This window comes from Paramisgurnus dabryanus, chromosome 2 (genome assembly GCF_030506205.2).
Source record: "Paramisgurnus dabryanus chromosome 2, PD_genome_1.1, whole genome shotgun sequence".
Lineage (NCBI taxonomy): Eukaryota > Metazoa > Chordata > Actinopteri > Cypriniformes > Cobitidae > Paramisgurnus > Paramisgurnus dabryanus.
In genome coordinates, this window is record NC_133338.1 from 29075865 (window position 1) to 29093312 (window position 17448).

The 17448-nt window shown below is 37.8% G+C and overlaps 2 protein-coding genes across 2 annotated transcripts; one reads left to right on the top strand and one right to left on the bottom strand.

Moving 5' to 3' along the window:
• The first annotated feature begins 36 nt into the window (after window positions 1-36).
• On the top strand, window positions 37-9371 carry eif3jb (eukaryotic translation initiation factor 3, subunit Jb). Its single transcript, XM_065267805.2, has 8 exons — window positions 37-174; window positions 272-363; window positions 2097-2160; window positions 3026-3117; window positions 3227-3335; window positions 6912-7088; window positions 7868-7941; window positions 8113-9371. Exons 1-8 carry the CDS (start codon window positions 153-155, stop codon window positions 8245-8247), a joined length of 765 nt encoding a protein of 254 aa, XP_065123877.1. The 5' UTR covers window positions 37-152; the 3' UTR covers window positions 8248-9371.
• cilp (cartilage intermediate layer protein, nucleotide pyrophosphohydrolase) lies at window positions 9163-17064 on the bottom strand. Its single transcript, XM_065267804.2, has 9 exons — window positions 16620-17064; window positions 15685-15833; window positions 14997-15059; window positions 14620-14889; window positions 13854-14027; window positions 12842-13156; window positions 12554-12662; window positions 12145-12302; window positions 9163-12043 (listed from the first exon to the last, which is right to left on the bottom strand). The coding sequence occupies exons 2-9, from the start codon at window positions 15749-15751 to the stop codon at window positions 9690-9692; spliced, it is 3510 nt and encodes a 1169-aa protein (XP_065123876.1). The 5' UTR covers window positions 15752-15833; window positions 16620-17064; the 3' UTR covers window positions 9163-9689.
• Window positions 17065-17448: the final 384 nt, after the last annotated feature.

A 17448-nucleotide genomic window follows, 5' to 3' on the forward strand; every position in this document is an offset into this window, starting at 1 on the left:
TGTTATGAGGCACGCGAGGGCGCTGTGACGCAGTTGTGAGCCGACTCGTGTGCTCTGGTATCCCGGTGTCATGATGAAGACCGAGAGAGCGTGTACATCAGCGCACATGCTTTCCCTCAGCTAATACTTTAACTAACTCACACTTAGCCAAGATGGCGGATTCCTACTCTTGGGGTAGGGATTTCGTTCAAATTTAAGGTTAAGTACATGAGAGGATGTTGATCTCTGTATTTAAGCTGCCTCAATAACTATGTTATTTGGTTTCCCAAAGACGCTGACAACTTCGAGCCGATTGAGCCGGTCAGAGACGCCGCCGGGCGGCTTGATAGATGGGAAGGCGAGGACGAGGAGGAAGACGTGAAGGTAACATGCTAATGTTCATAAAATCAAAACTACGTGTAAATAGTTTTCCTTTTTAATTCAGTCTTATTGCGTTTGCGAAGCAATCGGTGACTACATTTAGCAGACATCACAACATTGACATGGGCGATCATATTGTGTATTTTTTTTTCAGCTGTTAAGCTATCTTAGATTAACGTTAGGCCTGTTTTATTTAGAGGTTCTCCGTATCTAGTTGCTTGTTTTTCATTTCGTAACTCTGTTGTGACATACTTTTACGGACAGTGACAGCTCTGTGTTTGTGCATCAGCAAATTTCAGCTGTCTAACAATGTGCAAGTTTACATACTTTGTTTGGTGTAACAGTAACAAGCAGCCTTTTGCAAATTAAGTAAACTATTTATGACGGCATATCGGGCAGTTTTATCATTGTCACATACACTTGGTGTTTGTGCCATATGTCAAATAAGGTGAATGTAGTTTCTGGCAGCTAGTAGCAAGTGACAGGCCATGGCATGTGCCGCACTACGTTGTCATAAGTGACTGGTTTTATTTGTTATTAACATAATTAAGATGTTTTGATGTGATTCTAACAAAAGTTACTTACCTTAACACTTTTTATTAACTATGAGTAACTCTATAAACGGTTTGCTAAATGCAATATTATAGGTAACGTGTTAAGTCATGCTCAACTGACAGATTTCTAACATGTTTTGAAGTATGTCCTTAATGGTGTTACAGTTTGTTTTGGTAGCCTGAAATCTCGCTTTACAGTTTGAAAAAAAGATATATTTCTTGTCTGAATCTGCGTTTAAAAGTTGTAGTTTTCGCAACATTAGTTCCGAGATGACGTCACCGACAACGAGTCACGTTGCGTCTCCGGCTGACCCAAAGATCTAGAAATCTCTAGCGGGCTGTAGCTCAAGCTGAAGTTGAACTATGTGCTGTTGTCATTTATCATTCGTTTAGTTATGTCGGACGCTAGAAACTACTGTCTTTTCAGCAGCTTGCTTTTGTGTTAATAATGACATATGGATAAACACAGCCACGAGACTTCAGAAACTAATACAAAGTCAGAAATTGTGGGAAACCTGATTCTGGGGAAATAAAGTCAAGTTATGCTGTGTGCCACAAGTCTTACACGTTTGTATAGTAATTAATGCCTCTTATTTACATTTATGCTTTCGGCAGGCATTTTTATACAAAGAGACAATTTTCATCAGCATGTCTTTCCTAGGAAACAAACCCATAATATTTTGCGCTTCTTACACATTGCTCTACCAACTGAGCTACATGGAAGCAGACCTTTTCATATTATTTTTTGAAGGAAAGTCATTTGTTAAAGTTGACATTAATATTTTAAGAGGCTTATATGATTTGTTAAATGTAATTGTTAATTCATTGTGTAATAAACATAAGCCATTGTATGACCCTGCCTGTGAAAACCCAGCCCAAGTTATTATTTTTTTTGTGTGTGATGTCTGTTTTCTACATAAAATCCTGTGAAAAATAATCTTGATATCTTTTATATTGACTGACTAAGGTATGAAATTAAAGTGAAAACTTTAACAAACTTTGATGCTCCTAATCTCATAATTAGATTGGGACTTCAGCTTGGATTTCACTGGCAGGGTCACATTTTTTAACTGGCTTTCAATTACAAACACGCTGTGTACCAACTCATGTTTAACTGAAATTGTTCCTTGACCAGACCGTTCTTGTACCTATGGGTGTGTTATCATATCTTTCTGTCTGCAGGATAACTGGGATGAAGAGGAGGAGGAGGAGGAGGAGAAGAAGAAGGTAGAAGAGATCAAACCAGGTATTGATTTCGGATGAGCTGTTTTGGTTAGATTGACCAGTATAAACATTTTACACAGACATGCATATTTCTTATGGTCCTTTCAGTTGCACTGTCCAGCGAGCGAATGTGAGACACTACATCACGCAAAAAATAAAATAAAAGTAAATCCCTGTGAAGCCATTTACACAGGCTACATTTATTCTGCTGTGAATAAGCAACCGGTGTGTAGATGTATTCAAATTTCGCCCTGCAAAGAGACAGCCATTCAGCGATAGCAATAACTGTATGTAACTTATTAATATTTCTTCCCGAGTGCTAAAACACTGCGTTTATAAGAGTCAGACCTTCTTAAGTTTAGATGTGGCACTGGCATGAAAACATTTTGACATGTCTATTCATGTTTATCTGTATAAAGATAATACACCTTTTTAAATCCATCTGTGTAACTCTGTGTGTGTGTGTGTTTTTTTTTTTTAACAAATGCATTTGTTAGCCTATTATGGTCTTCTTTTAATTAAACAACAGCAAAGTTATCTGCACTACTCAAACTGTTTGTAGAGAAATGCTTTTGATGCATTTGTTTATAACAGCTTTTCTGCCTGTGGTTCAGGCTGGTTACAGGGCTGGTCACTTGCATTTTGTGTGAACCCAATATCCAACAGCGCTGCCTATCTCACAGGCGTGAAATAGCTGAAGGTGATCAGTCGTCTTAAAGCACAGTTGGCCATTCGCTTTGCTTTTTGCTTCGCAGTCAATATGAAAACACTTTTACACTGGAAAAAAATTAAATGGATTTTTTTGCGTCTTTGTTTTCTGATTAAGTAGAATAATGTTAAGTTAACCAGTGTACTCCAAGTGACCTTTTTTCCCTTTTGTCTAATAGTTGTGAAACCACCTGAAAAGAAGAAATTGAGTGCAAAAATAAAAGAGAAAGAAAACTTGCAAAAGAAAAAGCAAGAAGAGTTGCAAAATAATGTAAGAACAGATGTTTTTTATTAATTTCTTCTTTGCACCCCCTAATATTAAATATTTTACAGGTTTTCAACAAAGTTTATGATTTTTGTTTTTCAAACTGTAAACCTAGGAAACAGAAATAAATGAAAATCTATCGCCGGAGGAGCAGCTTGCAGAAAAGCTTCGAGTGCAGAAGCTGCAGGAGGAGGCAGATCTGGAGTTGGCCCGTGAGGCTTTCGGTAAGACTTGGATTGTGTTTGTTGCATGTAATTCGCAGACTTTTAAAAACAAGACTGATATATCTAGTGGTACCTTATGTTAAGTCCTCCAAATAGCATGTTTTAATGTTAACTTTCATAAAAATGGTGCAAATGGGTTTTTTATTGCATAAAATTGATATAAATATATGATGTACATTGAAATAAACCTGAAGCATGCTTTTAAAACTAGTTTTTTAAAAAGATTTTTGAATTCATCTTGCCAAACGGTTTTTGTCACTGACCCATTTATAGAAATCGTAAAGTTAAAGCAGGTTACTATAGAACAGGGGTCTTCAATTAAAATAGCTTGAGGTCCAGAAATGAACCCTCCTCCAAGCCAAGGTCCGGACAATTATGTAATGCACGTAAAAACATAAATTGACGGCTTTCTCCAGACTAAAGAAATTAGTGTAAATATTTGCTTTTATTGAACAAAATGTAATGTTATCATGTATTCTGAATAATCTCTCTTAATTTGTACTGTTCCTTTAAGTCTATAAAAATGTAAATAAGCTCAAATGAAATAAATGAGGTTAAACTGAGTTTAACTTAAAGATGGAAGCATAATCTTCCTAGTTAAAAAAAAAATCACATTACATTTATGTTAACTTGCATACATTAATCTGACTGAGAACTTTAGTGGGAGAAATTGCTTTGTCCTTTCCAGCTAACATTTTAAATATTATTTTCCTCACTTCATGTCTTTCTTTTCCATCTAAAAATGTTTCACGCAGCATCCATGCACTATTTCCCCATCTGTAATGGGCTTGTTATGCTTTCCTAAAATCCACTGTATTTCCAGTGAACACTCATAGGCTCGTTTTTGGGTGGAAGTGAGTGAGGACCCGTGTGGGTCGCTCATACTGGGCTTTTAGTTCATTTATTTTTCGCACACTTCCCTTATAATTTTTATAATAACGTTAAAAAGTATTTGTTATTTCATTGCGTCAAAAGGATTTGCGGTCCGGATCGACGCATCTTGCGGGTGAACCCTGCTATAGAAGATGGAATTGTATTAAGCAGTGCCAGAACAATCATAGAGATAGAGGGGCATATGGCCCCCTGCCCCAAATATTCAGATAGGTTCTTATAAAAATTAATTTAGGGGTGTCCTCGACTAAGGATTTACATATTCGAATCAGAATTGTCGAATCTTTCCATAGTCGACCGATAGTCGAATCATATCTATGTGTGTGCATGGGTTGGGAGGGGGCCAGACATGGTACAAATTGGTAACTTTTATTTTCTTTCACAAGCAGCACACATAAACAACTTTCTGTTAAAGTGACCAAAACTGTCTTTCAAGTGATGAACGAAGACAAAACTGACGATGCATTTATATATTTATTTTTTTTAAGGTAAAATATATAAGGCAACATTTGTTTATTTATTCCTCATAACATTTTAAAGCCACGATCTACAGAACATCACACAAAAATACATTTTGATAACTAAACCTAAAAAAAATAACAAAGGTGATTCTGCCTTGGAAGCCCCGGCTACAATTAAGTGTTTTTATTTAATTTGGAGATATAGCGCGTCAAAGCAGTCATGACCAAAAAAAACCCCGACAAATGAGAAATGACAAATAATTTTTGATTGTGACTGTAAATGATAAAAACTAATCTTTATTTACAATTCATTAAACGTTAATTTATAACATGAAAAACACTGAAATTAATGATTTTATAGACACTATGCGTTATTATATAGCACAGAAATACCTGCTTGCTTGCTCTGACTTTGATCATCTCTGTAATCACTTTAGATACAGAAAGACCTGATGATATTATTTATTTCAGGAATCTCTTTGCTGTCATTTAAAAGTGAAAACCAACCATAATATTAAATCCCAAGAAAGACATTCGTGTCAGGCAGAAATAGGTTCGGTGCAGATAGTTTCCGTTCCATCACCGAAATTTTAAAAAACGGCTTACCTGTTTTGTAACTTTTGACAAGATAACCAAATGTATGATAAATACATTTTAAAAACTTATACCCGTCGAAAAACATCAGTTTTTAATGTTTAGTTTGATGAACTCCTAAATATGAGACGCAGAGCACCTAGCCCGTTCGGCTAAATTACATGCGCAAGCATGGCCAGCACGCAATAGCGCAACATTGATACAACGAAAAGCTATCCAAAATTTACAGACTTAAATTAGATCAGAATTTACGTTTATAATAGATACATTTTTTTTATAAAATAAGGTCAGAAATAACAAAGTGCAGAACAAATGTGCAAAATGCCTCAAGTGCACAGAAACAAAACATAAGCCAAATAGTTAAATCAGTGATTTATAAATAAAATAAAATAAATTATTAAAAGAATAGAAAAGTATAGCCATAATATAATTGCCAGCTTTGTCTTTTAAATGTAGAAACAAAGAGGCAATGTTTTATTAACGAAGAAACCTCCGTGTTGCCTGGTCACAGGGGATGTTGGATTTATAAACGCATTTTAAAAATATTTTTTGAAAGCTGTTACTTCACATATTATTTGCAGCATTATCAAAATATGCAGTATATTAATATATTGTGAGAAAGCTGTTATATGTGAAATCAGATAATGTGTGCACCCATATACGTCCAAAATTGAATGATCCTCATTTCATAACACATCTGCGACGATTCGACTGTGAGATTGGTAGTCGAATCAGGCTTCTCCTATCGATGCATCGAATCTTCGACTATTCGGGGTCACCTCTAAATTAATTGTTGCAAATTATATTAATTGCAGAATCATATGGTGTAGACTCAGCTCATGAATATTGAAGGTACTTAACTGGATGCTTCCAGCAGGTTGCCAGGCAACATCTTTATTCAAAATGCAATTAATATTCACATCATCTTATACATCTTTTTTTAATCAGGCTCTTATGGTTAGGTTAAGTAATTTCACTTTAATGGCAATGAAAATGTTATTCGTCAATAACTGAAATGCCTTATTTTTACAAATGTTACTTTAGTCATTGCATGGGTAGTTAACAAATTTGACTGTCTTTTGCTGTAAAACTTTAATTGCAATTGTAAAGCCTCCACTTTTATGGCAAAAAATCCACTTTGGACAAGACAGTAAACGGCTGCAAAATCACTAAAGATGCAAATAGAAACTTTGCAATTGATGAAAGTCAGAATGTAAAAATGAAGAAAATTAACCTGTTATACGTGTGATTGCCACATTAGGGTTGTATTCAAGTCCACATACTCGCAAGGGACCCAAGTTTTAATGTGATCCATGGTTGTTTTGTGCGCCGTTGTTTATCTTTCATTAAAACAAAAAAAATTAAGTGTTGTTTAACCAACAAAGCGGTATTACAGAATGCCCTGTGCTGGAATTAAACGGATGTGAAATGAAGGTATTTGATGAACGTATTATATGATAGCATTCGGTCAATAGCAGTATCTCATTTTTGACAGAGGTGGTGTTCAGAGGCTTTTGCATCTCAGCTTCTTATTTGTAGTCTGTCATTTTTGTCTTTTATTCTTTGTGTATTGATTATAATTTTGTGTTTAGTAATGTTAAGCAGATTTGTTTTTACTTTCTCATTTTAGGTGTCGATTCTGTTAATAAAACAAACAATGTCTCTGGAATTGAAGCCATGTGCCCCTCATCCAAAGAAGATTTTGTTGCGTTTGAAAAATTACTGAAAGATAAGATAACACAGTTTGAAAAATCAGTGCATTATTCCAGCTTTTTGGAGTCACTGTTTAGAGACCTTTGCATTTCGTGTAAGTTCATAAACTTTTTTGGTTCATCAAATTGTTCTTCCTATTTTTCATTATTAGCAGTATGTTTGGTATTTAGATCGTATAGTGCAGTGTTTCCCAATCCTGGTCCTCGAGGCCCCCCGGACAGAAGTGCTGCGTCCGAAACCGCCTACTTCATACTATATAGTACGCGAAATGCAGTAGGCGAGGCGAGTAGTATGTCCGAATACATAGTTTTCGAAAAACAGTATGCGAAAAGTACCCGGATGACCTACTACTTCCGGTTAGATTTTGCAGTGTGCGTACGATGGACACTTCACTATCCTATGATGCCCAGGCAGAGGAGTTATCCAACGAAGAAGAGGCATGCAGCTGTTTTCGCGCTGGAATGACATGACGTGATGACGACGTATGTCATGTGATGTAGCAACATGACGGATGTAGTACGTCCGAATCTCATTCATACTACCAGAATTCATACTATACAGTACCTACTGTTTTAACGGCAAGTAATCTTCATCTTATTCAGTACCTACTATACAGTATGCGGTTTCGGATGCAGCCAAAGTTTTATATGTCTCCTTATTTAACACGCCTGATTCAACTTATCAGCCTACTTCAAAAATGGTGAACATGTCTCCCTAACGAGCTGATGAGTTAAATCAGGTGTGTTAAATAAGGAGACATCTGAAACTTTCTGTCAGGGGGGCCTAGAGGACCAGAATTGGGAACCACTGGTATAGTGGATTGAAACAAAAAACATGTACTGTTTTAAGGCCTATTTTATTTTTTTAATGCAGTGGAATTAGATGACCTGAAGAAAATAAGCAGTGCTTTGTCTGTTCTGCTCAGTGAAAAACAAAAACAAGAAAAGGTGAGTTGAATTATGGGTATATTAGATTTTGAAGACTTTGTTTTACTCAATGTGCTTTTTTAAAGCTAGAGTGAGACAAATCTATTAGGACACAACTATAGGTCATTTTTATAATGCCGTATTGTTTGGTATGCATAAAAGATTAATCTAAATTTCTTCTGTTTTCTGTAGGCAAAGAATGCAAACAAGAAAAAGAAGAAGGGTGTAGTGCCCGGTGGTGGTTTGAAAGCAAACATGAAAGATACCTTTGATGATTATGGTGCTCTTGATGGTGGCTACGGCAATGAGTATGATGACTTCATGTGACAAAGGTTCAGTGTCCCCCTTTCCATTCCCACAATGCTCAAACGCCCCTGCAGACATGCAGCAGTACCCTATCATGCTTCTCAGCGCCATTTTGGAGTAAAATGGACAATGTGTCAACCCTTTTTACTTGGTTTTAAGTGGTGACAAACTTTTCATAAAGCTGCTATCACCCTACTGGTGACAAATGGGCAAAGCAAATTTATTAAGATGGCCTTGAAATCTTATTTTATATCTTCAAAACAGAGACTTTATGATACGGACAATTTTGGTGGAGGTGTCTCCTTTCATTGTCCTTCAATGCCTTAGGAAACTTTGTAAAAAATGTGTTTTTGTTTTGGTTGAAAGTGACTTGGTTTTTTAAAGCTGTGCAATTTCAGTTACACAAAAGTAAATGTGATGCTCTATGCAAGTTCATTTCTTTTAAGAATGATTGTGTGATTTATCCACAGTTGCAAACAGAAACACAGCATTAGATTTCCAAACTTAAACCAGATGAACGTAATTTATCATTTACAATCAGAAGTTGAAAGTTTGCCATTGCTTTTAGTTTAAACAGTGATATTTAACAGAGGTGGTGGCACATTGATTAAATGATGGATCTGAACACTTGCAAAGTGAAAGTAAAACTTCACTAAACAGCTTGACTCTGTTGAACCCTGATCATGCCATATGAGCAACAAAGCACATTAGAATAATGCAACTTTTTAGTTTTCCTCAAGTATTTTAAAAGAAACTAGTATTGTAGCACCCAATCAGATAATGATGCTCAAAATATGAGTACATATTTGCTCCTGATGGTGGATTAATACTAGGTAAAGTCAAGTTAATGCTTTCTTTTGACCCTAGCAGTGTGTATAGAGTAAAAATAAATTCAAGCTTTTACTTGGACAAAATGTGACAGTGATACTACAAAGGCAGCGTTTCTTTTTTTATTAAAGAATGAAATTAATAAAGTCATTGGTCTAAATGAATCACATGGTATTTTTGGAAAAAGTTAGAAAAAGTAAAAAAAAATGTTTTTAGATTAGTAAATGACAAATGTCACGTTTGTTTGAGTGAAAGTGAGATGTTTAAATGCATTGTCTTTGATAATCTGAAGTATGCAATAAATATTATTTACAATTTCAAGTAGTAAAATGTTTACCACAATATAGGGGAATAGAAAAGACGTATAAAATTACATAAAGCACACCTTCTTTTGGATATCAATAAAATGTATAGTAATTTTAGAAGGGGGGCATATGCTTTATTGTTTTCCAGGTAATATGTGATCAACCATCCTCAATGACTCTGATTCATAAGACTTTGCCAGCCATTTAAGTACCCACCTAAATCGATTTTCTTACTGCCCTCAAGATTTGCAATGGCTTAAATCCAGTAACTAAACAAAAACTCATAGAAGAGTAGCTTTGATATGGGTCGAGTTTTAAATACTTGGGATATCAGCCAACAGTTTTGGTACGTGTGTTTGGGTTACGAGTACTCCTCCTATTGTTACGAGATCCTGACGAGCTGCCTCTCTGCCTCCTTTCTCCTCGTCCTGGCCTTGTACTCCCTGCTGTAGCCTGACCCACTGTGTTCTGCATCTGCTGAAACACACTTTGCCTCGTGACCTCCTTATCCCCACAGGTGAATGTCAGTGCAATGCCTTCTTTGCTCTTCATGACTCTGGAAGAACCATCTGATGTCCCATCAAAACAACGGCCAAGGGCGATTTCTTTGGCTGTCCGGGGGTCTTGATCAGTCACCGTATAGATACCGTAGTTGTGTCCCAGTGGATCCAAAGGCGCAAGCATGGTAAACTCATTTGTGTCATTGTTGACAGCCAGTGGGAGATGGTTTACCAAATATTCTTGTAGCATGCTGTTTACGCTGTCTCTCTTGCAGCTGCCCTGAGGAATTACCTTAACGAGGGTACGATCCACTCTGTCCTGGTCGTAGAGCATCCCACTACACTTGAACTCTACACACACAGCAGAAACAGTGGCTTGGTCCATGTCGCGGATGCTTCTGGTATCACGTAGGCCGTACAGTTGGCCAACAGTTTTTGGATGTGTACCTCCCATGTTGCGAGAACGAACGTTAAGCTCATGGGGGCTGTTGAGTTTGACTTTAATATAGCAGGCCCTGTATTCCATGGGCTTTGGCCACCAACTCAGGTAGTCCTCTGTCCAGCTCATGGGATCATCCTCGTTGAATGGCACCGTGTTGTAATCGTAGCGATCTCCCTCGACTCTTGAGAAACGAAAGTGAGCGGCACTAAATGGAGCTTCCTCGCACTCCTTAAGTTTCTCATATGGGTAAATTGGGCCATTGGCTTCCTCAGCTATGTTCGACTTAGGTTTGGCCACATTGATGCTGAATGCTGTCTTCTTTATTCTGGGATCATCGTGGTCTGTACGTCTGTAGTTTAGTTTATTCAAAGAAGGTTGTGGAACACCGATGATGTTAGGATTTAACTTTGGAGATGATGCTACGGCCTCAAGCTCTTCTCCCCCAAGGTTGGCCATGACGTAGGCAAAATATGCATCTGTTTTTTCTTCGTCACAGAAGGCTGGAAGGCACGCACCATTTGTGCCAGTGATGACGCTGTCGAATCTACCCCAAGCCCTGGGGTTGGTCGAAAACCCTGGCGTGGGCTCCATGTTTATTAAAGTCATCACGACTCCTTCGACCTGTTCGCTTGGCATAAACCTTTCACTACGGAATGCCCGCACTTTTACGTAACATCTTCTGTTCTCTGGTACGTCCAAGTTAAACAGACGTCTCTCACGGATTTCCATATTGCCTATAAGGAAAGTCCTCTCTTCTCGTTTTCCTCTTTGCTTTTTCTCGGCATGGAACTGTCCCTCTTCTTCCCACAAGCCTGTATCAGGATTAAGGGACCACAACATCATGGTCTTCAAGTGCTCTGGTACCTTCACTTGCGCTGCATCAAGACGTACTTTTACCTCTCCAGCATTGAGTGACTCGCCTCCCTCCTCATCTCTGAAGTCTACTGAGAACATTCCATACGTCCTCAAGGGCAGAGTATCGCCTTCATCACTAATGAAGTTGAGATCACTCTGGGCAGCTGCTGCTGTTGATGTATCCCTTGGGTCAAGGAATGTCACACTAGCCTTGACATTTCCCATAAACACCTCTCCATTTTCTTTATAGAATGTGTTGGGTGGGATCTCAATCTCGGCAATGGGCTCCTGGCCCTCTGACTCACCAAGCTCTAACTTATTAGTCTCTCTTGAGCTAATGATCACAGCCGGCTTTTTCCTCAACAGCTTGATCTCGTGGAACACAGCTCCTCCTTTAGTATTGAATGGTAGTACTTTTGTGGTGTTCACAAACTTTTGCAAGTTGTCCACAAATGTTAGAACAAGACGCTCTGTGTCCTTTGGAACCTGGATTGAAAAAGTGCCTTTGTATCCTGTTCGACTTATTCTTACGCCATCCATGTAAATGTGTCCAAACCTCATGGGCTCACCATTGTCTGCTGCAATGGCACGTCCACGAACAATAGATTTTGTGTCCACGCATGTTTTGCACCCACATTGAGTAACTACCATGATGGGTAATTGGTATCCCTGACATTTAATCTCTTTTTCCTCCATGTTTGAAATTCCACAGCAGTAGGAATCGGAGTCTTCGCATCTGATGCCATTATTCAATTTCCCAGTACATGTGGATGTAGGACATCTTCCCACGTCATAGTACAATGAATTGGTCTCGTTTTGAAAACAGTCATGTGGTAGCCGAATCAGGTGGGAGTCAGGAGTAGGGTTACATGATGGTTCATTTTGACCTGAACCAAAAAAGGATAAACAGAGATCACAACATTTGCAAAACAGTTAATCATGTTAAAATGAAACGTGTGTGTGGCTAGAGCTGGGTTAAAAGGCACACCAATAACTGTGAGGGTTACTGGTTTGGATTTGATGGCTCCATTTTCATTACTGGCTCTGCAGTAGTAATCTCCCATTTGGTCCGAACTAAGATTCCTCAGAATCAATGTCTTGTCATACCGATATTGATCCCTGTCCAGCAGAGCACCATTGTGAAACCTGTGAATGGACACCATTGATTACCACATGGGATAATTTGTTGTTGCCAGTCCGTAGGGACTTTCCAACACACTGTTTTAAGAAAGCACTCAGCTTGGTTCATTTAAACTGTCCTCATACGGTATATGTATGCCTTTCGTATTATTTATAACTCAAACCAACTACTTATTTTGTCATTAAACATCATAAAATATTAATTTCTCACTGTTGAAATGGCATGGTAAACACATATTCATAAATTTAAAACTTACCATTCATACTTGTCTGGTTCAGGTGAGCCATCAACCTTACAACAGAAAGCAACGGTTTGACCCTCTTTTCTGGCCTTGTTCTCTGGGTTTTTTACCACATAGAGTTTTTCTGAAGAACACAGGGATATTGCATTAACTCTAATATTTGCTGTTGCAGTGCAACAGAGTAGTAAGTTGGCATTTTAATTATTAATCATATTGGGTTTAGTTTTCTAGTTCTAAGTGTATTGCTAATACAGACATTCTGATTTAAGCAGGTAAACTGTAGGTCACTAAAGGCATCATTACTTGCTCTCTCCAGCTTTAAATGGAGGACCGAGGTGGGTTCTGCGCTGTGGGGCACAATGACTTTGTGTGGAGTGTGATTATGCAGTTTGACCATCAAAGTAGTGTTGCCGTCAGGGCAGATTCCAAGGATGTGAAAATGTCCATTGTGATCGGTAACCGTGAGGAGTCTGGGGCTTGCATCAGTACGGAGGATGGCAGCTCCTGGTGCAGGGAGGCCACCGGCACTACGGACTGATCCCAGAACTGTGTGATCTTTACACGTACAGCCATCACATTCAGCATTCACACTGCCCATTACACAATGCAGATCACAGCCTGAGGAAACAAGAGGGAATACGATTTGTTGGTTTATTAACAAGAGCTGCACTGTCAGGGACAAAAGGTACAAAAAGGTTTTCTGTCACTGGGGTGTTACCATAGGGTTCTGTTTTGTACCTTTACAGGTATACTTAACATAATACAATGTTGTACCTTTTTGGGTACATTACTGTGCCTCGAGGATCTTTAAATAAAATTTAACTGGTACAAAATTGTTCCTTAAGATACAAAATTTGTCATCAGGGATAATATTACCCAAACAGGTACAACATTTCAATGTGTTGTTTATACCTATGAAGGTAAATGTGACAATCCATACTCGAAATGTGACCTCTGCATTTGACCCATCCCAGTGAGTAGTGAACACATGTACTGCAAGTCGTGAACACACACAGCTGGAACAGTGGGCAGCTATCCCAGCACACAGGGAGCAAGTACGGTGCTTAAAGGTACCACAGTTGCAATCTGCCGACTGTGAGACTCAAACCAGCAATTCTCTGGTTGCAAGCCCGACTCTCTAACCACTAGTCTAAGTTAGATTAAGTTTTTGTACTTTTTCCCTAACAGTGTGTGATGCAGATACTGCAGGCTAAATTGTATTCTGACAAACAAAGACATGATAGACAATTTGCTAAAATTGGGTAGAAAGGATTTGCTAATTTGTATTATTTATGAAACTGAGCGGATGAGTTACTTGGGCAAGATGGCCCTTCACATGTCCTGCCCTCGACAGCTTGGCCATTGCATTGCTTGGAAATGGATTTGCAGGATCTAGAGCGATGTTGTGTTGCCACCTGATCACAATGAGCTGTGCATGGACTCCAATCTGACCATGGACCCCAGGTCGGTTCAACATCTGACTGATTGTCTAAATGGAAAGAGAATCAGTTTCATTTCAGTAAATTTGCTATGGATAGGACTTCACATTAAGAAATTCTAATATGAATTCACTCTACAGTCATTTATTGACAAAGTCAGCTTTTGCATACATTTTGGTCACCACATCAAAAACATTTTGTTCACTTTTTTGGCCAAAGTTCTTTGAAAGTAAAGCTTTTAAATGAATGCAATATCTGAGCTTTAAACATTCAGATATATTAATGAAGGAAAACTGATTACAGGTAGGATTTTACTTTTAAAGCATCATGCAGGTTTCAAATGTCTGTGCTTTGAAACCTCATGTAACTATCAAGTAAGGAATAATTGATGACGGGCCATTGAATTATAAGAAAATAATGCACATCCAAGGTGGTTATGCAGGTGTGCATTATTTTTTTTTTTTAAATAATTCAAAGGACCGAAGTCAATTATTCCGCTTATACCACGGTTACCACAGACATTGCTCTTTTGCCTATTTTTAAGACATTTGACAAGTTAGGTGTGCGGTTTACAGAAAAATAATCAACACCCACGGAACATTTCTCAACAGACCCGTGGTATAAACAGTCTTATTTACTTACGTTTTGGACACAGGAAGCGAACAGCATAGTTTGAGCAGTTTCTCCCAACAGGCTGTTCGGCATTAACACACCAGAAGCCCACAGCTGGATCAGCATGCACTCTTTCCCCGGTGCTGCGCGCTGGGATCCATTCAGTAGTGCGTGCTTCAAGAGCCCGAGGAACCTCACACACACGAGTCCGATAATAGAACGCAATGACATTCAGCTTCTCGTAATCTCCTTTACCTCCAGGATGATCAACATTGAACCATGTGGTCCACTCATAGTCATCTGGGGACAGATAAAGTTTTGATTATCTTAAATAAGCTGTGTCTTTTGAAATTACAAAATTGAAAATCTTTCCAGCTGTTTGTCGTCATGCGCACAAACAAATCTACCCCCATTATGATTCACAGCTGGGTTTGGTCTCTCTGATCTTTTGCTGATGCCTCTCTGGGTCCCTGAGGAGAAAACAAATATTTGTAATCTGCTTTTTCTTGAATCCCAAACACATTCTCTTAGTTTTCTTGCCAGTTTAAAGCATTTTACAGTTTGACCATGACGTAACCCATTATTGAAGGTTTGACGGGATAATTAATGCTTACTATCATACACCTAAGCTGCAGAATGCTATATATCACTCTATCACTTTTATATTATGGGACATCATCTGGAATTTTAAAGGAGATTAAAGAATTTCCATATCTTTGTAAACAACGCCTTTAAATATCTGTTGCACAGAATGATTTCTGCCAGTGGCTCTGTAACACTTGACCAATTGCTGACAGGTGGCTTGCAAAACACCCCTGCTTCTGGATATATTATTGGGTACACTGGAACAATGTTGCCTTTTCTTCAGTAATTGGTTTGCTGTTGGGAGCTGGGGGGAGGAAGGGAGGCATTATAAGAGTCAAGTTACTTAAACCCAGCTGTCAATATCCTGTGGAAATTTGTCAGCCTCTGCCAGATAACTGTATAAATTGCAATAAGATCTAGTAGGAACTGTGCTAATATACTGACTGCATTTAGTCATGGTGTTGTGCATAGTGTTCAGAAGAATGGTGAAAACAAGCAAGCCAAACCTACACTGAGTAAAGGTGCATGTAGTTCCCAAAAGAAATAGAAGAAAGGTCTGTATTGAGAGGGAGCCCATCCTGGCTCTTTGTAAACGACTTCTGACCTCTGGTAATGGTGCTCTCACACAGCTCCACACTAAAAATAGTCCAACACAGATTCTGTGCCAATAAGAAAAGAAAAAAAATGTAAACTATTCGTAAACTACAAAATGGTCTGAAATTGGCCGCAGTGTTTTCATCTTAGTAAATCATTCAGCAAACCCCCGAAAGTACTCTAATGTGCATCCGTTCTACTGGCTATAAACTTTGCATGCTTTCAACATATACATTTACTAAATAAAGTTTTTCTAAAATGAGTTAACAATAACAACAATTTAACATGGAACATTGCTAAATTAGTTTTGGAGAACTTATTAAATTATTAACATAATAATTTTAAGATTGTTTTTTATACTAATGCTAAATTTAGTCGAAATCTTGTTAAGCAAGTAAGATAAACTAACTGCAGAGACAAAGTTTATGCTAAAAACGGCGCTCAAATGTCACATCTGTGAGAGTCATCAGTGTATGTCAAGAGAATTCACAAATGGTTCTACATCCTGCCACAAAACTTAGAACTACACAAATTCCATACAAATACATTTATTTCCCGCAGTCTTTTAGTTTTAAACATAATATGAAATATTTTACAATGAAATCATTTTGCACAGATGCTAAGAAGAAAGAGTTTGCATACAAATAATAAATTAGCCAAAGATTGTATAAAATAAGGCTTAACAGATTTAAATAAATAAAGAATTGTGTATGAAAAATCTAAACTGAAGTTGAAGAATTTTGCATGAAGTTGCATGAGATTCTTAATAAAAATCTATGAAAAATATAAATTTTTACACAAACAAAAACATAAAAATAAATAAATATAAATTTCTGAATTGGATACTTTACCAAATCAACCGTTTCTCTGTGAAATGGACAGCCTTTTAACTCCTTGTGTCTGTGATTTATTTACAGAGCAGTAGCTAAATAGTTGAAGTGAGAAAGACAGAGAGTGAATGTGCAGCCCAGGTCTTTGTCTGGTACTTATATAGCTCAGCCCTAAGCCATGGGTCGGCTCTCTGCCATTCTCCAGAAACAAGAAAATGAGTTCAGCACATCCTCTGCTCATGTACAGTAAAATAAAGACACTCAGAGTGTGAGGTGTCCTGGAACAACAGTCCAAAAAATCAGTCTTGTACAATAGACATTAAAGAAACAGATTCTGTGATTAATGGCATTCAGATGTCAATTTACCCTGTCAAAAATCTGGACACAAACACATGCAAACCTATTTTTTACATGATAATTTACAGTCATGTCAGCGGTGGAATGAGATATTAATTGTTGGGTGTTTCATGTTAGTTTCACAACACACACAGAGAACGCAATTTTTCTAAGCCCGCTTTCATCAACAATTTAGATTGCTGATCGTGAAGACATCCATGTATTTAAAACACATGAGAGAAATTATTTCTGTGACTCAATCTCAAACCATTTTACTGTGTTCTCTCCCATGTCCTTCTGAAAGTGTTGATAAACAATATGAACGATCTGTTAAAACAGCGAGCCAACAATAATACTTTGTCATGATGTCAGATTCAGCAGAACACACCCATTGTATGGGTAAAAATATGAGATTCCCTATAGAGTCAATGGAAAATCAGAAAATCTAAGTATATGGTCTAAAATCTTACTTTTATTTAATTAATAATGAAGAGTATGGGCAATTTTCTGTGGT